The 20,820-nt window shown below is 36.7% G+C and overlaps 3 protein-coding genes across 4 annotated transcripts; 2 read left to right on the forward strand and 1 right to left on the reverse strand.

Annotated features, from left to right (window-relative positions):
- Window positions 1–5,950, forward strand: LOC8275411 (sulfate transporter 3.1-like). Its single transcript, XM_048375224.1, has 12 exons — window positions 1–734; window positions 854–1,061; window positions 1,458–1,629; window positions 2,430–2,495; window positions 3,171–3,284; window positions 3,845–3,961; window positions 4,065–4,191; window positions 4,337–4,623; window positions 4,714–4,904; window positions 5,002–5,087; window positions 5,268–5,344; window positions 5,452–5,950. The coding sequence occupies exons 1-12, from the start codon at window positions 392–394 to the stop codon at window positions 5,635–5,637; spliced, it is 1,974 nt and encodes a 657-aa protein (XP_048231181.1). The 5' UTR covers window positions 1–391; the 3' UTR covers window positions 5,638–5,950.
- Window positions 5,951–6,814: 864 nt separating this feature from the next.
- Window positions 6,815–8,881, forward strand: LOC8275412 (protein ANTAGONIST OF LIKE HETEROCHROMATIN PROTEIN 1). Its single transcript, XM_048375225.1, has 2 exons — window positions 6,815–7,198; window positions 7,697–8,881. Exons 1-2 carry the CDS (start codon window positions 6,871–6,873, stop codon window positions 8,749–8,751), a joined length of 1,383 nt encoding a protein of 460 aa, XP_048231182.1. The 5' UTR covers window positions 6,815–6,870; the 3' UTR covers window positions 8,752–8,881.
- An 845-nt stretch (window positions 8,882–9,726) lies between these two features.
- On the reverse strand, window positions 9,727–19,030 carry LOC8275414 (protein NETWORKED 1D). 2 transcript variants are annotated; one of them, XM_015722722.3, is made up of 5 exons: window positions 18,748–19,030; window positions 18,451–18,536; window positions 18,107–18,347; window positions 11,702–16,395; window positions 9,727–11,066 (listed from the first exon to the last, which is right to left on the reverse strand). In XM_015722722.3, exons 3-5 carry the CDS (start codon window positions 18,201–18,203, stop codon window positions 9,942–9,944), a joined length of 5,916 nt encoding a protein of 1,971 aa, XP_015578208.1. In that variant the 5' UTR covers window positions 18,204–18,347; window positions 18,451–18,536; window positions 18,748–19,030; the 3' UTR covers window positions 9,727–9,941. The 2 variants fall into 2 exon arrangements, with proteins under 2 accessions (XP_015578208.1, XP_002524736.2); XM_002524690.4 differs by having other exon boundaries at window positions 18,107–18,351.
- Between the last annotated feature and the right edge of the window lie 1,790 nt (window positions 19,031–20,820).

Below are 20,820 nucleotides of genomic sequence, written 5' to 3' on the forward strand. Positions count from 1 at the left end.
AATTAATGAGCACTGTTGTGTTGATGCACACCAATCATTTTCCAAAATAAAAACTGGAATAAAAAAACAAAAGGGCACGAGGTGGGCAGCAAAGTAAAAATAAGAAAAAGAAAAAGAAAAAGAAAATGAACTATCACACGTGCCCTCTCTCCAACATTACTCTATACCCGTATGCCTCCAACCTCGCATTGAAACTGAAACAACAGTCCCCCTCCCTCTCTATAAAGACCATTGACACCCCCCACCCTCCCTTCACTCTCACCACTGCACTACCACCACTTCCTCCTCCTCCTCTTTCTCTTCCTCTTCCTCTCTAACGCCACTGACACCTTCTCATTAGAGCCAAAAACAGCTTTTTTCTTTTACTTTTTAATTTGTATTACTTGCGGAAATGGGCAACGGGGACTATGTCCACCCGTCAAGTAATGTGGAGTGTGCTCACAGTCACAGAGTGGCGATTCCACCACCACAGCCGTTTGTTAAGACGCTGAAATATAATCTCAAAGAAACATTCTTTCCCGATGATCCGTTTAGGCAGTTCAAGAACCAGCCTCCATCTAAAAGATTCATTTTAGGCCTGCAGTATTTCTTGCCAATTCTTGAATGGGCTCCTCGTTACACTTTAGAGTTTCTGAAAGCTGATCTTATCGCTGGGATCACTATTGCAAGTCTTGCTATTCCTCAAGGGATAAGTTACGCTAAACTAGCTAACTTGCCACCAATTCTTGGCTTGTGTAAGTGTTAAAAGATTTTATAGTAAGAATGTCGTAGCTAGTTTGAACTGGCTATATATATATCATCATGACTTGTATAGCCTGTACCTGATTTTTTTGTTTCTTCATTTTTAACCCAGATTCAAGCTTTGTTCCTCCACTGGTTTATGCAATGATGGGAAGTTCGAGAGATTTGGCAGTAGGGACAGTGGCTGTTGCTTCTCTCTTGACAGCATCTATGTTAGGAAATGAAGTAAATGCGAATGAGAACCCAAAGCTTTACCTTCACCTTGCTTTTACAGCAACGTTCTTTGCTGGAGCCTTCCAAGCTTCTCTTGGCTTGTTAAGGTAATATTTAACTGAAACTTCGATCTTACATATATAGTAAGTTAGATGTTTTTTTTTTTCAATCCTTCCTTTTTCTACCCTTTTCGAAGGCAAGATTCATTCTCATACCAAGTACAACTCTACAGCACTTACTATATACTCATGTAACAATAAGAACTAAACCCAATTCTTGTTTAGTTTAATAGTCATGCCAGAAATTGACAGAAAGGTTACAACAAAAAAAAAAAAAACATTTTGTCTTGTACATCTTTCTTTATTTAATTCTCTCTCTGCTGGAGTTTCTTTTCCTTCTCCTGTTCTTAATTTTCTTCTTTTGTAACTTTTTTACATGAGAATGTAGAAGGGTATTCTGTTGATACATATTATTAAAAAAAGTGTGATGTTTTTGGGGTTCAGGCTAGGATTCATCGTGGACTTTCTATCACATGCAACGATAGTAGGTTTCATGGCAGGAGCCGCAACAGTAGTGTGCCTGCAACAGCTAAAGGGGATGTTGGGGCTTGATCATTTCACTCATGCCACGGATCTTGTCTCTGTTATGCGTTCTGTCTTCACCCAAACTCATCAGGTCCATTTTTCTTCTCTATTAATTAATATTAATTATCTAACCTCGACCGAGTTATATAATTATTAATTACTAGGTAGATCCATTATGCTTGTATTCTCTTTCTTTCTTCTCTTCTTTTACTATATAATTACAATATTTTCATTTGCGCCTTGAGCTCATAACCTTACTAAAGTACATTTCGTGGTAGCTAATTTTTATTCTATCACGTTCTTTCTCTCTCCTGATACAATTACTCTCTATCTAATTTTTTTTTAATAATTGATGAACGATGATGATTATCAAATCATAGATGGTTACAGATAAAGAAGAGATTCCTTTTCAACTATAAATAATACCAATGTTGATTATGATAAACGACCTGCTAATTAAATATTTGGGCTTTTTTAAAAGGAAAAATATAATTAGCCAAATATCTAGTGATTATTTTGCATAAATTCATGAGCGGGTGCAGTTTTCCTTGTTTACTAATATTTAGAACATGTGATCTGCTGTTGGGTATCAGCCTATCTCTCTTTCTCTGTTAAAAGTTTTTTTTTTTTTTTTCCCCTTATATTTGTAAAGATGATAAAATGAATCAGAAAAACAGAAAGAAAGAAAGAAAGAAAGAAGCCAATTGAGCAAGAATCATGTGATCCATATTGTTGTCATTGGAATTGTACACATGTGGTCTGGAATGGTCACCAACTCGCCATACCATTACCTTCCTCTTATTATTACACCTTTTCTGTTTCAGTAAATTTCCTGGGTAAGCTATGTTATATATATATATATGTCTAACAGTAACTCTTTGCTTACTGCAGTGGAGATGGGAAAGTGCTGTTCTTGGGATTTGCTTCCTTTTCTTTTTACTTACGACCAGATACTTCGTAAGCATTCCTAATTAACCTAATACTTTCCTTGATTTCCTTAATTAACTCGAGTGGCAAACTTTAGGCTCTCTCTAGTGTATAATAATATATATATATATATATATACATTAATTCTCCTTATTTGCATATCTAGGCATTAAATTAATCATGATTTGGCTATCCTCGCTTTAAATTATGAATTTAATTTTGAATATGGGTTGGTGTACCTGCTTAATCTTTTGCCATATTTCCACCCCTAACAATAGAACTTTCCTTTTCTTATTCAATCATGCTCCGCGTGCAGCATGTTTTTCTTCCCCTTCTTCTAGTTCATGGCTATATAACTTTTGTACTTTGTGTTAAAAGTCAGATGCAGCAGTACTTTAATCTAGTTTGGTGGTCAGACATTTAATGCCAGAAAGTAAAGGCTCGATTACATCTCATTCATGATTATTCATAATTATTGCTAATTAACCATACCACTCTTAATTTCAAAGGATTAGTTAGTTACTTTACTTGATTAAAGGTCTTACTAAATGTGTACCCTTTTGACTTGCTTCATCAAAAGGAGTTTCTTTGTGGGTGTTTTGATACCAAAATAGTAATAATAATGAATAAGCTAAAAGGTACTAATGTTTAACAATAAATCAAGCTCAATTAATTAGTTGATGACGACTGACTGACTGTGCGCAGAGCAAGAGACGGCCAAAATTCTTTTGGATATCAGCAATGGCACCTTTGACGTCAGTTGTTTTGGGCAGTCTGCTCGTTTATCTCACTCATGCTGAGAGACATGGAGTCCCAGTGGTGAGCATTCCCATAAAATGTTACATTACATATTACTATTATTCTCCTTTTCTTTTCTATGATTACTAATTTATTGCCACATGAAATGTTAATTAAGCCCTTCCCCTAATTTATCAATTCGTCAAGCCGATTCTCTAAAACTTCCCATCTGCCAAAGAAAATTGAAACCGTTTGAAAATCTCCTAACAACTCCATTAAAGGAAATGCAAATTATTTTTGTCTCAATGCTGAAGGAGAGGTGAAAGCCGTGACCTGCAGCAAGAGGAAACATGTTTTTCTTAGGACCACAACTGCTCTAGGTCTCGTGGGGTACTCTTTTTAGTCTGGACCAATCCCAAATAATTTGTTCTCGCACTTGCTTGAGTGGGCCCTGACAATAATACAATTTGGGTGGACCCCCATCCTGCACTGGACCCATTAGTAATACCCAATCACTTCAGGGCTTTAATGCCCAAATCCTGAGGTTTATTGGTAGATCCAACAACGCTTGGTCTCTTTGTTTTTTTCTTCCTTTTTTGAGCCTTTCTGTGGTTCCTGACATGGTGTCATTTCTTACACAGATAGGAAATTTGAAGAAAGGGTTAAACCCACCGTCATTTGGTGATTTGGTTTTTGTGTCCCCTTATCTTACGACAGCTCTGAAAACAGGCATCATCACTGGCGTCATTGCTCTTGCTGTAAGCATATAGCATTTGTATCAAGATTAGCACTTCTCCAAATGCACACTAATGACCAATTAGCATTATTGATGAATCTATTGCTTGACAAAACATATTTTAGGAAGGAATAGCTGTTGGAAGAAGTTTTGCCATGTTCAAGAATTACCATATAGATGGTAACAAAGAGATGATTGCTATTGGAACCATGAACATTGTAGGCTCTTGCACTTCTTGCTACCTCACCACAGGTACCAATAACTAGATATTTTCTTTCTTTCTTTCTTTCTTTTCTTGGCGGAGAAAGTGTTTTGAGTTTTAAATCAAGAACTCCTGCGCCTTCTTGAAATTCTGGATCACTAACAAGTTTAATTCTCCAATTAAATGAAATTCCAGGGCCATTTTCAAGATCAGCAGTGAACTTCAATGCCGGGTGCAAGACAGCAGTATCGAACATAGTAATGTCATTGGCAGTAATGGCGACACTGTTGTTCCTGACACCATTATTCCATTATACTCCACTAGTAGTTTTGTCCGCTATTATCATCTCTGCTATGCTCAGCCTCATCAATTATGAAGAAGCAATCCATCTATGGCACGTTGACAAGTTCGATTTTGTTGTCTGCATCAGCGCCTATGTTGGTGTTGTTTTTGGCAGTGTCGAGGCGGGCTTGGTCATAGCGGTATATATACATGACTATTTTTCCTTGGGCCGAAATCCAAGTTCTTAAACAAGACAGCATGGTAATTTATTTTGTGCTAAATTGATGCAGGTGGCAATCTCTGTACTAAGGGTGCTTCTCTTTGTAGCAAGACCGAGAACTGTTGTTCTTGGCAACATTCCTAATTCGATGATTTATAGAAATGTCGAACAATATCCAAATGCAAGTACTGTACCTGGAGTTCTAGTGCTCGAGATTGATGCACCTATTTACTTTGCCAATTCAAGCTACCTAAGAGAGAGGTATTGCTGCCGATAGTAAAGTTTCATATATATGCTTAATTTTTGAGGAACTCTAAGCTCACTGCAAGTGCTACTTTTGTGGAAATTTCGTAATCAGGATCTCAAGGTGGATAAATGAGGAGGAAGACAAGTTAAGATCATCAGGAGAAACTAGCCTGCAGTATGTGATACTGGACATGGGAGGTAGGCCCAAGAAAATAATCCTTAAGTTGTTTTTCTTGAGGGATTTAATTGAGCTGAGCTCGTAATCTCACAAACCTGGAGATGACTTTGGTCAGAGGAAACTCATCGGTTTCTTTATCCTTTACCCGAGCATTAGTTAAAACAAGTATGCAATTAAACATGTACCACGTTGTTTTGCAGCTGTTGGCAACATAGACACGAGCGGAATAAGCATGCTTGAGGAAGTCAAGAAAGTTACTGATAGAAGGGAGATCAAGGTATATTTCCCAATATTCTGAAAAATTAAATTTCCTTCATTAAGGTGAAACTTGCTTATATATATTCTATGCTAATATGTTTGTAATGTGTTCTTTGCGTATATTAGCTTGTGTTGGCCAACCCTGGATCAGAAGTGATGAAGAAGCTAAACAAGGCAAAGGTCATTGAAAAAATAGGCCAAGAATGGATCTATCTAACAGTAGGAGAAGCCGTGGGGGCATGCAACTACATGCTTCATACGTGCAAGCCAAACCCTTTGAAAGATGAATCTCAACCATGTAACAATGTCTAAAGCCACCATGACCATATACATAGATTCATTCTGCAGAGAATGTACCATCAGTATGAGTTTAATTTAATCCTCATATAGGCAGAGCGCGCGCGTCCGCAATTGGCTAGGAATTAATCAGTAATGTAGTCATCCGATTTAACAGAAAAAGAATATATATATATATATATATATATATATCAAGCCCAAGTTGATCTGATGATGTAGATAAAAGTTGGAAGTATTTTGAACTTCCAGCAACATATAAATGTATGTTATACATGAGCACTCTAATTTTGGGCTCTTAAGAAATCCAAGCAGCGCATATATGTAGATAGCCGAAACTCTTTTTTCTGTTGAGTTGAGTTCTGTTTTCATGGGTACCAAACCCATTTCAAAAGAATTCTCCTCTTTCTGCTTCCAGACCTCAATGAAGTCGCAATGTTTTTTGGGTTTTATTGGGGAAGACTGCAGCAACTATCTCACTCTGGAAAATTAATCTGATAGATTCATAAATTTAGCTAATAAACTCTATTAAATTGTGAGTGGAAATATGATGATGGTTCGTAACATTAATATACACAAAAGTGTGCAGAGGACAATGTAACCGAATTATTTCAAAAGGAGCAATAGTCAATTGAATATTTAGAAAATGGTTTTTCTATTTTTCTTTTTCTTTTATAACTTTCATTCACCTAAACTTTACTATTTGGTTTTGGCTTTTAAAACAAAATCTTAACTGTGAGCCTCATCACTAAAAAACTGGAGCTTGTTATGCGGTAACATTCTATTTTTTTTTGGTTACTCTTCAATAATTGAAAAATATATTATTCAAATTAATTTAATTTATCACTGCTAAAAACACAAATATTCCCCAAATTTTATTTTAAAAATATATAACTGGATAGTTTCCCAGGAATACATTTACAACTGGAATATATATATATATATATATATATATATATATATATATATATATCCTGAAAGATACATATGTAGAATTATTATTATTATTTTTTGTTTAAGGATGTAACTGCTCTATTTTTAAAATTTTAGAGATGTAACTGAGCTACTTTTAAGTTTTAAGAATTTAATTGGACTTTGGCCAAAAGTTGAAGGGATTATTGTACCTTTTGCCAGAACGGAGAAACATAGGATTTAAAACGGCAATGTTTCATCCTTGTAATAAAGATTTCACTTAAACAGTTGTGACACCTCCCTACGAAGGCACTGATGGCATAGACAGTATATAAAGATATGGAGTTCATTGCAACTTCTCTTTCTCTTGCAAAAACATTTTCATTTTCTCTGAGAAAGACCGGCTTTGCTTATTTCTTTTGGCTTTCTCCTCTTCGTTGGTGTACAAGATTTCCCCCATTGACAAATCAGTGGGAAAAAGGTTTTTTCATTTGCAAAATGGCTCCTCCTAAAAAATCAAAGAAAAGCAAGAAAGCATCAAAGAAATTGAAGAAGAAGAAGAAATTTAAAAACAAAAGCAAAAACGTAAGCGTAGTCCCAATCGACCCCAATGCTATTGACTCCGATTGGTGGGACAATTTCTGGCGCAAGAATTCTTCATCTTCAGGTACCTTCTTTCTCTTTGTTCTTAATTTTTCACTTTTTTTTTTTTCTTTTGGGATTCTAGCAAACTTTCTTTTTAGTTTCGGTTTTGTCTTTTTTCGATTCATACCCATTACTCGGTGGTACATGAAGTTTGAGTTCTGCATTTTTACTGTTTGTCGCTTTTTCCCTCTTTTTGTGTTGTTGAATCTGCAAATGCCCACACAAACCCATTTAATTTTCTGTGAATTTTTTTTTTTAATAATCATTCTGAAGTTTAGTGATATTATAGTTTGGTGATCATTTCAGGGAATGCAGAAAGTTTGTGGGTTTAATTTGAAGTGAGAAATTATATACCTTCTGTGTGCAATTAGCCGATTTGAAACTTTTCAAAGCCAGGAATTTTAGAGCATATTGATAATGTAAAAATTGCTACAAGTTTTGGAATTATACATTGTATTATTTTGATTAACATTTATATATATGATGGTGAGGATTGACATTTTGAGCTTTGACATTGTAGATGCTTCAATACCATGTGATGAGGAAGAAGCATTCAAGTATTTCTTCAGAGTCTCAAAAAAGACTTTTGAATACATCTGTTCCCTAGTGAGGGAAGATCTTATTTCAAGACCACCATCAGGTCTCATCAACATTGAGGGAAGGCTTCTTAGTGTTGAGAAACAGGTGGCAATTGCTTTGAGAAGGTTGGCATCCGGTGAGTCTCAAGTCTCAGTTGGGGCTGCCTTTGGAGTTGGCCAATCAACCGTGTCTCAAGTTACCTGGAGATTCATTGAAGCATTGGAAGAACGAGCCAGGCACCATCTTAAGTGGCCTGATTCCAATAGAATGGAGGATATTAAATCCAGATTTGAAGCATTGTTTGGGTTGCCAAATTGCTGTGGAGCTATTGATGCAACACACATCATTATGACCCTTCCGGCAGTCGAAACCTCAGATCATTGGTGCGACCAAGAGAATAATTATAGCATGTTCTTGCAGGGGGTTGTCGACCATGAGATGAGATTTCTTGATATTGTGACAGGTTGGCCAGGGGGAATGACAGTGTCGAGACTATTGAAGTGTTCAGGGTTTTTTAAACGATGCGAGAGTGGAGAATGTTTGAATGGGAAATTAAGAAAATTGTCTGAAGGAATGGAGATAAGAGAATATATTGTTGGTGGGGTTTGCTATCCTCTTCTTCCATGGCTGATAACTCCTGATGGAAGTGATGAACACTCGGATCCACTGTCTAACTTCAATACAATGCATGCGGTGGCAAGGATGCTTGCGGTGAAGTCATTCTTACAGCTAAAAGGCAGTTGGAGAATCCTTAACAAGGTCATGTGGAGACCAGATAAGAGGAAGCTACCGAGTATTATCCTGGTATGCTGTTTACTTCACAATATTATAATTGACAATGGAGATCAATTGCATCCTGATGTTGCTTTGTCTGGTCATCATGACTCTGGTTATGGAGAACAGTTCTGTAAGCAAATTGATCCATTGGGAAGAACCTTGAGAGAGAATCTAGCAAAATATTTGCAGCATATGAAAGAGAGATCTCTATCAAAGTAGTCAAATTTCTCACTTTTAATTCAAAGATTATTTTTGTGGTATTGTGGACGCTCTCAACTGTAACCAGTATCGCATAAATTTACAATTGTTGGCGAAATTAATGAGATATGGGAAACACAGTATTTCTGTACAACATTTCTGGATATCAGCATTGCTGTTGATTTTATCTTTCTGTTTCAGCAGAAGCATCAAGTCCTATCTTAGTAACTGTTGTTGCAGTGCTGCTGGAATTTGGAATTGGCATTCCTGCAATATTACTAATCCCTTATTTTCTCATTTAAAGGAGCATTTCAAGTGAGAATAGATATCTTGAGATCTTACTAGCGGTTTCCTCTTCTAATCTATAAACTTTGTGGAAATTTGAGAGCAAGATAGAATCATTCCATCGGCTACAGATGAAAGGTTGCTATTAGAATTGTATCAATAAGATTGGTAATTGGATGTAAGGAGATGGTTATATCCTACGAGTATCATATTGTGCATCTTGCCATTATTATGATGGCTAACCCCATCCGCCCTGATGGGATCCATCCCGGGCGGGGAATTTCCGTCCCATCTATAGCAATGAGGTGGGAATGGGGTCGAGTCTCATTCCGTGCTGCTTCGATCCCCGCCTTAATTTCTGAAAAACTAATGTATTCATTATAATTTTATATATAACATATAATAAACTAATGCTTATTTTATTGTTTGTTTATTTCCCACACCAACAGGAAAATAGATTGAAATGAAAGCAAGAAATACATTTTTCGAGGAACTGTTCAGAAAGCTCTAACGGAGCTCGGAACATAAACAATCGACTTGTCAAACTTTTATTCTGAATCAACTTGATTTGCTTCATGTTTCTAATAAGCATGTTCTCTATTGAAGAAACAGCTCAAATACCACAGTTTCTCATGACATGCTGTTTATAGAATAAGAACAAGACCCAAAAATATTAATTAAGAAAAAGGAGAGAAGAAGAAAGAAAAAACGAAAAAAGAAAGCTCTTCACAGAGCAGCTCCTTTTGATCAGATGCAGCTCAACATGTACAGCAGGATTGCTAAACTAAGGATCTTTTTAACAAACAAGTGATATTATTCAAGTCTATGGAAGATCTCTACTAAGGAAAATTTATGCACAAAGCAACTAAATGTCTTAGTTTAACCTTGAACTACACCACATATTTGCCGACGAAATGAAATTCATCTCAATCACCTTTGGTTGGAGGTTGCACACATGCACAGAAGTGCCCTTTCTTTTTCATCTGGCTAGTTCTTGTCCCTCCATACAGATAGTCCCGCAGTAGAACTCTTGTTTTTCGTTCTACAATCTTGGTTTTTCCTCGGCTTTTGTTTTCATCATCGAGTTTCAGCAAAAGAAACTGCAATTTCTGCACCTCTAACTGTAACCTCCCAGTTTTTTCAGAGCCTCTTCTTGCCTGTTCTGAAATTCTTCTCCTCCTGACGCTTCCATTCTCATCTGATGCTAATGCAGATTTCTCATCAGAGGACAGCGATTCATCTTCAATGCTCTTAATCAATTTGCGATTCACATCAAACAACTTCGTGATGGCCTCCTCAGATTCTTCTAACTGTTCCTTCACACTGTCATATTCGATACCTTTTCCCTTCCTGTTCTTCTCTGTAATCTCCACTTTCCTCTTCAAGTCTTGCACAGTTATTTGAAGATTAGTTAATTTTTGTGCATCAGAATCAAGTCTTTCTAGAACCTTCCTCTCATTCACTTCTTGACGAGACCCTGACAATTTCCTAGAGATCTCTAATTTGTCCACACTAACATCTTTCTCAACTATTGATTCTGTAGAAGAGTAGCGCCTGTTCCGCTTCTTCTCCGCAAATGCAGCTTTTGCCTTTGGAGACATCCCAACAGTCAGGTCGATGCTGGAATTCTGGTTAGCAGTTTCCCATATCTCAAGCATCTGATCATCAGCCTCAACTGTCTCCCTTCTGCTGATCCCATATGATGAACATTCAGAAATCTGATCAAGCATTATGTCTTTTGTCATCACTTCATTTCCTCCTCCAAAGGTTTCAAGTCTCAGTCCCTTCCCCTCTGGATTTTGATTTCCATGCTTGCCTGCTTCAATGGGCTCTTGATGTAAGCTACTTAACTGTTTAATCTCTCCAATTGCCGCCTCAAGCTTGGAATTAGCACTTGATTGTTCCAGAATAACAAGTCTCTCCCTTTCCATCACTGCCTCTTCAATAGCTTTAATTCTCATGTGTGAACTTTGCAGGTCCTGAAGTCCATCTGGTCCCATGATATAACTAATTTGTCGAGAGCTTTCAGCTTGCACTGCTGATGTAGCATCCTACAGCAAAATGAATAAAGGACATGAATATTAAATGGTAATCACAATCAGATGAAACAGCAGCTAATGGAGGAAATAACAATTGGAAACTTGTTCAATGCATAATGCTGCAAACAATACAGTTCCAGTCAAATACCATAAAAACAAGGACCACATTGTTTAAGATGAGATTCAGGTATGATAATATACTACAGAAAATCTGGTGAAATATGTAACTGAAAGCCCTCTGTTTAATTGAGAAATGAACAGGAACAAGAGTGACTATCAATACATTGAATGTTCAGTCAAGAAGTTATGCAGGTCCAATCAAGCCTAGATGCCATTAACGCCTTAATGGTTTTCAAACTTAATTTACCAATGCATCCATCCCCCATCCTCTCTTCAGTTTTTAGGTGCATATGGGTGTGAGGTGGTTGGGAGGGTGGTTAGTACAGGTTATCAAAAGATTATGCTACAAAGAAGATACATGTGCAAACTATAGCTAAAATGGATGTAGAATTTCAGGTGAGAAAGATGAATAATCATAAGACAGGAAAATCTTTCTGCAAAATCTGAAAGTGAAGGAATTTTCAGTTGAGGATTCAATTGAACCAAAGCTTCAATAGTGAACTCGGAATAGGATAAACCAAATTTACCTTCGCTTCCTTGTTGTCACCTTCAGGAAGTATTGCATGTGAGAGAGTATGATTCTCCAACGATGTTATACTCTCCCTTAAAGAAATGAAAGCTGGAACATACGAAGTCATCCGAGTCTTTAGTTCTTCATTTTCACATTCCATGGTGCTAACTCTTTCTTTCAGCTGGTTGATCTCCACAGTTCTTGCTTCAAGGCTCTCACATGCTTCAATGAGCTCACGAGCCTTTCCTTCAAACAGTGCCTGTTGCACCTGAGATATCTGTAGTTCACCAAAAAGTACAGCAGCCTGAGACTCCCAATTTTGAGCCCCATATCTTGCTTCCTGCAGTTCAGTATTCAGACTTTCCTCCCTGCTTTTAATTTCTTGAAGTTCTCCATTCAATTTCCCCAGGTCAGTCTCCAATTCCCTATTTGCTTCACGAATGCATTCTACCTCCATACTTCGTTGATCATAATCCCCAGATAGTTTGATCATCTGCTTTTCTTGATCTGCTCGTATCATCTCAACCTCATCATACTTGCTCTTCAGGTCATGAGCCTTTCCTTCAAACAGTGCCTGTTGCACCAGAGATACCTGCAGTTCACCAAAAAGTACAGCAGCCTGAGACTCCCATCTTTGACCCTCATATCTTGCTTTCTGCAGCTCCGAATTCAGACTTTCCTCCCTGCTTTTAGTTTCTTGAAGTTCTTGTTTCAATTTCCTCAGTTCAGTCTCCAATTCCTTATTCGCTTCATGAATGCATTCTACCTCCATACTTCGTCGATCATAATCCCCAGATAGTTTGATCATCTGCTTTTCTTGATCTGCTCGTATCAACTCAATCTCATCACACTTACTCTTCAGGTCATGAACCTTTCCTTCAAACAGGGCTTGTTGCACCAGAGATATTTGCAATTCACCAAAAAGTACAATAGCCTGAGACTCGGATGTTTGAGCCTCAAATATTTTTTTCTGCAGTTCAGAATTCAAACTTTCCTCCCTGCTTTTAGTTTCTCGAAGTTCTTCATTCAACTTCCCTAGGTTAGTCTCCAATTCTCTATTTGCTTCACGAATGCATTCTACCTCCATACTTCGGTGATCATAATCCCCAGATAGTTTCATTATCTGCTTTTCTTGATCTGATCGTATCAATTCAAACTCATCACACTTGCTCTTCAGGTCTTCCACCATTTTATGAAGCTCTCTTTTCTCATGCTGCAATACACTAAGTTCCACTAACTTCCCCTCCATTCGCTTCACCTTCTCATTGAGATCATTATTGGCATGATGCAGTTTATCCAGATTTTCACTGAGCTGTACTACTTCTGAGAATTTTTCAGAGATGACGTCTCTGAAAATTACAGACAGGACACTTAAAGATACTGTTTCAGCAAAAATGGTACAATTCTCATCTTCTAAATCAGTTTTCTCCTCTGCCAAGTCTGAGACTGACTTCATTAAGGATCTTTGTTCATCAAGTACCTTGCAGTTCTCTTCCTTCAAATTCTTGTAAGCCCCTTGCAAGTCTAAGAGTTGTCCATGGAGATTATTCAGCTCAACCTTCAATACTTCCTCTTTGTTGTCTCTTTCCACAATCTTCAATCTCAACTCTTTGTTAGTCTCTGAAAGTTTTTGGCTCTCCCTATGCAAAACCAAGAACTGTTCCGACCTATGTGCCAACTCCTCATCAAGAGTGTTTTTAGCTGTCACAAGATTTTCCACCTCTTGCTGCAGTTGCCCAAGCAGGGTAAAAATAACAGAATTCTCAATGATCAACTGCTGATTTTCATATTGAGTCTCTAAGAAGAACTTCTGTGTTTCTTGAAGCTTGTTGACTGCATAATTTAGAAGCATTTGATCTTGCTCAGCCTTATCTTCACAACATTGGTTTGAATCAAGTTCAAGAGTTTTCAGTACTCTATATAAGCCCCGTCTTAGCATGTTAATTTGATCATACAAAGATTTTACCTCAACCTGTTGTTCAAGATTTTCATGCTCTAGTAAAGAAATCAGTTTCTCAGACAACTTAGATGCTTCCAGTAGCTTCTGACACTCGAGTAAGAGGGTAAAATTGTTTTCTCCAAGATCTTGCACACATTTCTGCAAGATGAAAGTCTGTGTCTGAGCAGTAAAGGCTTCCTCAAGTTCTTCTTCATATTCTTTCCTCATGCACTGGCCTTCTTCTTGTAGCAACCGAATCTGTGTGGCCATACCAGCCAATTGAGACTCACTCAACTGGGCAAGACTGGCATGTTCTTGCTTTTGAGCATCTAAGTAAACCCGTAACTTTTCTACTTCATGAAGTTTGGACTCTCTCTCTTTCTCCAGACTGAAATATTTCCCTTCCAAATCTGTATAATTATTCTCCAAATCTTCCAGTCTTTTCTGAGTGACATCCAACTGAGAAATTAAATTTCCTTTCACGGTGACCAGGTCAGACTTCTCATTAGCAAGCAATGTACATAAATCTTCTAAGCTCTTTGATTTTACCCGCAACCCTTCAACTTCAGCATGTGCATCAAAAAGGGAATTCTCCAGAAAATTATTCTTCTCTGTGAGTTTCTCTAAATTATCAGTTGCAATCTGCAACTGAGAGACTAATGCAGCCTTCTCAGAAACAAGAGCGGATTTTTCTCCCAGGAGAGATTGACAGGATTCCTCTAATGCCCTTACTCTCTCTCTCACCCCTTCTAGCTCAACATTCAAATCCGATAAAGAATTCTCTAAAAGAGCAGTTTTCTCTATAAGCTTCTCCATGATCTCCAACTTATCCAAAAGAGCAACTTTTTCGCTTCTCTCTTGCTCATAACACTCTTTTAGCTTTATGTTCTCATCTTGCAAATCCTTCACAGATGACCCAAGGCACTCTGGACTGAAGCCAACTGACTCCAACTGCTCCATGATAGCTTGGTATTTTTTGTTATGGTCACTAAGTTCCTCCTTTAGACAGTATATTTCCTGCTGAAGAGCATTTCTTTGGTCCAACCGAAGTTCGACATCTGCTTCAAGTTTGCCTATTATCTCCCTTAAGCTTGAAATCTCAGCTTGTAGATTCTCTATTGTCAAAGCTGAAGACATGTTTACTTCATTCAGGCCTTTGTTCTCCATCTTTACCTCCTCAACTACATTTTCTAAAGTCCGATTATGAGCTTCCAGGTCCTGTAAGATTTGAGCCTTATTCTGAATCTCTGCCACCATAGATCTCAGTTCTTCCTGAGACTCAGAGTGCAAATGCTGCAAAGTTTGAAAAGCGGTTTCAGCCTCCAAGAATCGCAAGCGCTCTTCTTGTACACAAGTCCAAAGTCGTCCCAATTCCTTCTGCTTGTCTGTAAGTTCTTCACTTTGGGCAGCCATTCTCTGTGCCACAGTCTCCAGCTCAGAGTGCATGCTCTGATTTGATTTCTCCAACAAAAGACACCTTTCTTCCACACCCTTCAACTTCACAATCCCATCATCTATCTCAGAGTTAAGTCTTTGCGCCTCCTCTTGGGCAGATGCTAGTTTTCTCTCCAGACCAGAAATTGTATCCAAGCATTGTTGAAAGAGAACAGCAGCAGCTTCATTCTCTTTAGTTAACTTGGCTACCTCTTGCTTCAAGGTTTCAACTTCTCTTTCAGCTTTATCAGCACGCTCACTAAACCTCCTGGCATCTTCCTCAGCATGCAATAATTTTTCCTGCAGATCAGAGATCTTTTCCAGACACTGGTTGTACTGGTGAAGAGCACTTTCTTTTTCAGCTTCTAATCTAGCCAGTTCTTGCTTGAGTGTTTGAACCTCAGTTTCAGCTTTACTAGCTCGCTCATTCAGTTCTCCTGCATCTTTCTGGGCATGGGAGATGCAGTTCTCCATATTAGCTATTTTGTCCAAACACTGCTGATATTGAAGAAAACTGGACTCTCTTTCAGCTTCAAGCCTAATAAGGGCTTCCTTTAAAAATTGAACTTCAGTTTCAGCTTTGCCGGCTCGTTCATTAAGTCCCACAGAATCTTCCTTAGCACGAGAGACTTCTGACTCCAGATTGGACAATCGCTCCAAACTCTGTTGGTACTGAAGCAGCCCAGCTTCCTTTTCGGCTTCTAATTTAGCAAGAGCGTTTTTTAAGGTCAAAATTTCCATCTCAGCTTTACCCACTCGCTCAGAATCAGATGGAACTCGAGCCTTGATATCGTTGTTTTGTACATTTTGTTCTTCCGTATCATGAAAATTGAGGCCTTTTCTTGCTTTTCCCTCAGTCACCTTTGCATTGTTCACCCCCTCTGCAGAACCAAACAAATCATTGGACTGTTTTGAACCCTTTCTGCCAGGAACAGAATCCGATTCCTCTGTAAAAGCTCCATTCCTCTTTATAGAATGCAAATGTGATGGTGAGACTCCCAAAGCATCCTTTTGCAACTCATCAGGATCAAAAAGTGCACGTATCGGTGGCATTTCAGGCGTACGAGGCTCACCATCACTAAAACCTGAAGGCGAATCATCTCCTAGCATGAAAGGTACTTGGTTGGGAAATGCTTCTGCCATTGTTCGATGTGCTTGGCGGATCACTCCAGTTGCATGATCATATCTTTCAGCCAAGGCACGGTATGCTCTGTAAAACTCTTCAACCAATTTCATAAGCTCCGGGCGTTTCTTATAGTACATTTCTGCCCTCCTTGCAAAGGAATCTGCATCTTCTTCTATGAGTTTGATCATATGTTTGACTTTGACATCCATATCTGTTCAAACAAAAGAGAATTATTGAATGTGTTGGGAAAAAGGGGAAGAGAAGGAGAATTACTGATAAAAATAACTGAAGGACAGAAAGCTATAGAATCCAAAACAAAAATATGGAGATAAACTGTTTAGTACAGTGACAAAAATTGTTTGGACAAATACGACTGCATGATATCCAAAGTCTTATACGTTACAATTTTATTAAACACAAAGTATTCAATATAACTAGAAGGTCAACTGGACGGTTACAGTCCTGTAGACATAGTTTTTGAGTTTAAAATGATCAGGCTTACTTAGGTTATAGATTGTAGAAACATTTAACAAATAACTCCTACAGAGAAATAATGCAGAATGGAATCCACACCCTTCATGGATGCTGAGACTGTTGTAAAGAAAATGAAGAACCTATTAACTGAACTTCCCTCTTAGAAACTCAAAAAATAAGAAAAGAAACAATGTACCATCTCTTGGACTACTCATCTCTAAAAGATCGGTCTCTCGCTAAAATAAGAGCAATTACAGGAAGAACAGAAGGAAAGAGAGGAGGAGAATCCACCGGAATAAACTTCAAAGTTAAATATTAAGAAATGGAGATATAAGTGATGATCTGTCAGATATCACCTATCAAACAAAAGAAAATCCAGGCACAAGCAAAGCACAGAAATAATTTCGGGAAAACATGAAAATCACATCAGCTTTAGCTTATTCATATGATAGATTAAGTTTTCACAACCAAATGTGTTGTCAAGTCCACTGATTTATCTGAGCAAGTAAACACAATATATGCTAACTACAAAAGACAGAGAATTGCACATTTCCCCAAAATATGCACAATGTTGTTCCTTTTGTAAGTTTTATATTTGTGGTTTCTCCAGTTATATTCATTCATAATAAAATACTTACCAGCCACTGGTTAATTCAATTTTAAGGTAAACACAATACACACTGGCCACTGCTTCATTCATCTGTTTGGAGTTCTTAAATTTAGTTTCCTTTCAAGGCAAGTTGTACAAAAAAGAAAGGTCAGGTGCTTTAAATCTCACTTCCTATCACGGATCTTCATTATCATCATCCACACGTTTTAACTATCGCTTCTCATTAAATCAACAGAAAAGAAAATTTTTGTTTTCCTATTCTAGATGAAAAAAAATCTTATGCAAATGATAAATAAGGCAAAATTTCATTATGTGTGTTGGTTAAAAACTTCTCAAATAGTCAGACCACTCTCATAATGCAGTAAAAGTAACTAATCACGACCCTTTTTGGAACTAGGAGAAAAGCTTTAGTAAAAACTTTGCAGACTATCAATGCGGATAAACCAATTTGGATTGAAGACAGAAGTCCCTATTCTTAGAATGACTATGCCTTTATTCACAACCCAAACATTTTTTTGCTGCAAGACATATACAGGCATGAGCATCAAATATGTTAGCCATTTATATATGAATCAGCATTGCCAAAAAAATAGATCTACTATTATCATCAGAATTCAAGTCATTCTTCTAGCACCGCCATTGTCAGATAACAGAGAAATTTCCAGTTCATAACCACATACAGAAAATCCACCATTGATTTCAATTTGTCTCTTAAACAGCTACAATACCACATCATAGCCTTATTAAAAACATCTCAATATGCATAAAATTAAGAAATTGGTGATGCCAGAAATGAGGACTGAAATGCAAACGAAGTCTCCAAAAAACCAATCTATACCTGTAAGATTCTCCTGAAGCCATTTTGAGTTCTTGGGGCTTATGTGGCTGTCCCACCACCAGGAATACTTTCGTTTTGAATCAGTTCGCGATGCCATAATATTTCAATCCGAGAACAAAAGCTCCCTTTTTTCAACAAAATTCTGATCAGAGAAAATTAATATCTTTATATGAGGATCCAACTAAATGATCAACAGCCAAAGAATTTGAAACGCTGATGGCTTATCTCTCACTCCCTGTACCTACCTAGTCAACAACATCAACAAAACAAGAGATCAGATCCTTTAAACCTCAAACCAAACTGAATTTTACTTTGTTGTACATAGAAAAAAATTAAGCAAATACCTCATGAGTTATAATTCATATCCTTTCGGCTATTATATATACACACAAAAATATAACCGTTATCTTCAAAATTTGCAAAAAGAAACCTGATCAAAGAAACAGCAAAAAATATGAAACAGTGAAAATCATTGAGAAGTTAATGAGCATAATAAATGAGATGATTCAGAGAATCCAGTAGTCAATATTTGATCACTGAATTATAAACAACTGTGCGATCCTAACGGACCACATGGCATAACTAGTAAAAGTGATCAAAACAAAACAAGAAAATGAATAGCACGAGGAAAAAGAACTCACTGCAGGTTAGCTTTGTTGTGATGAGAAGCAGCTAATGGAAAAGAGACATTTAGTTGCATGTATGTGTTTTTCTTGATTTTGAGTCTGTCTAACCCATGTTTGTTAGATCTGTACTTCTGTGATTCGCTTGTTTCTGTATGTTTTGCTATTAGCTTTTTCTTTGATGTTTTGTTTGGTATTACTATCTGAGAAAGAGAGAATTTTGTGTATGAAAGAATCTAATCGAATGACGCATGGAGTGGGACAAACAAAACAAAACCCTTTACTATTTCTTTTTTTCTTTAAAAGAAATTAAAAAAAAAAAAAAAAAAAAAGTTAAAAAATACAGTCGTCTTTGACACTCTCTACTTGTATTTTGGAGAATCAGAGTTTTCTTTCCCCTGGGAAATTATTAAGGATTTTGATTAAGGTAAAGAGCAAATGACTATGTTGTCCTTTTATTTTCTTTTTCTTTTTCTTGATATCTGGAACTATGACAGATTACTATGTAAGTAATCACTGGTTGTTGAGGAAAGATTGTGTTGCCATGTTTACCGGAGAATTCTTTATTGTTTTTGTTCATTTCCTTATGTGCGAGTATATAAATAATGGGTTTCGATTCACGCGATTTAACATTTTGATTTAAAATCTTAACTAATAGATGAAGTATCTTCCTAAAATTAGGAGAAAGGTTAGAATGTAAAAATTAAACTTATTTTATGAAATAATCAAAAATATATTCTTTAGTTATTTTATAAATTTAAAAGACATAATTACACCTAATTTAAATAATTCAATTACATTGAGAAAGAAAAAATAAAAAGGGATGGCATTTTGGGAAATGAAGAAGAGAGAATCTCGAATGCTTCGGTTGATGGCTGGTGACTTGGCGCTGAGGGGGCGGAAACAATACGGTGTCGCGCTTTCTTTAGAAAAGGCGGGCGTCTATTTTTGGACGGTGCCTAGAGAGAGGACGGTTGTCGATTTGTCATTCCTCACGCGACTAAGCAAAAAAATTAGAAAAAGAAAAAAGAAAAAGAAAATTCCCTCTCTCTGTACAATTATGACCACGTTTATTTATTTATGCAAAAATAAATGTACTATTTTGGTCACATTTCTTTCTTTTTGTGGTTTCCAATCCTAAAACCTTTCACTTGTATATTTTATAAGTTAAAAGAGGAAGTGTGGACGGTGAGAGTATTGAATTAGTCATCTTATTTTCTTATCCTATGCATATTAAATATCAAATTAGTGAGCTTATTTTTCAGAACAAATAATTGAATTGAATTTCTTCTGATTTTTATTTAATCCTTCAATGCAAAATAAATTATCGCTAGTTTTGGCAATAAAAAAAATATGGTCATTTACGAGAGAAAAAATTTAGAGTATAAATATTAAACTCGCATTTTAATTTCATAATTGGCTATGAAATTTTTTGTTACAGAGATAATCAATTATTCATTTTGACTTTTATTCGTAAAGACTAAAAGACCTATAGAAGAATTCAAGATGAATATAAAAATGATAATAATCTATTTTTGGTCCTACAGGCAAAATGTTTCTTTCTTTTTTTATCACTTGAGTTGGATTTAAAATTGAAAAACAACTGAGTATTAAATGTGGGAGCTCCCTTTTATGTGGAACACATAGGATAAACAGCTTTTCTGGTGGAATGGGTATTGAACACCAAGCCTAAGTATGGAGAAATCATTACATTTGTTGGGTGCCTGAAGAAACATTATCCCCGTCGATAAAGAATCATGATTCGTCAATATGCTTCAACAATTGTTTGTTTAACCAATTTGAATAAACCCCTGTTATAAAATACAGTCAATAAAAACTATTTTATGCGACTTTTCTCTGGAAATAATAGCATTCTTTTAAAATCAATTGCACTGATTGATTATTATTATTATTATACATAGAAACGTAGCTAATTGCATAGTTTGTAGTTTTGTCCCCATATATATATAGAGAGAGATGATTTGATAGGACAACCTGTTATCTATATTAAAGTTGGGGTAATATGATACAAAATTCATGTGTATTATTAGGAAGGCTGAGAGAGATTAATTGGCTTAAGTAGTCTCTCAC

This window comes from Ricinus communis, chromosome 1, assembly GCF_019578655.1.
Source record: "Ricinus communis isolate WT05 ecotype wild-type chromosome 1, ASM1957865v1, whole genome shotgun sequence".
NCBI classification, from domain to species: domain Eukaryota; kingdom Viridiplantae; phylum Streptophyta; class Magnoliopsida; order Malpighiales; family Euphorbiaceae; genus Ricinus; species Ricinus communis.

Excerpts from the sequence above, each read along its gene's own strand:
- LOC8275411 (XM_048375224.1), top strand. The coding sequence starts at position 392 with ATGGGCAACGGGGACTATGTCCACCCGTCAAGTAATGTGGAGTGTGCT. Across the intron at positions 4,905-5,001 it reads TCAAGCTACCTAAGAGAGAG|GATCTCAAGGTGGATAAATG; the intron begins GTATTGCTGCCG and ends TTTCGTAATCAG. Across the intron at positions 5,088-5,267 it reads TGTGATACTGGACATGGGAG|CTGTTGGCAACATAGACACG; the intron begins GTAGGCCCAAGA and ends GTTGTTTTGCAG.
- LOC8275412 (XM_048375225.1), top strand. The coding sequence starts at position 6,871 with ATGGAGTTCATTGCAACTTCTCTTTCTCTTGCAAAAACATTTTCATTT. Across the intron at positions 7,199-7,696 it reads CAAGAATTCTTCATCTTCAG|ATGCTTCAATACCATGTGAT; the intron begins GTACCTTCTTTC and ends TTGACATTGTAG.
- LOC8275414 (XM_015722722.3), bottom strand. The coding sequence starts at position 18,203 with ATGGCATCGCGAACTGATTCAAAACGAAAGTATTCCTGGTGGTGGGAC. Across the intron at positions 16,396-18,106 it reads GCTTCAGGAGAATCTTACAG|ATATGGATGTCAAAGTCAAA; the intron begins GTATAGATTGGT and ends TTGTTTGAACAG. Across the intron at positions 11,067-11,701 it reads GTGACAACAAGGAAGCGAAG|GATGCTACATCAGCAGTGCA; the intron begins GTAAATTTGGTT and ends ATTTTGCTGTAG.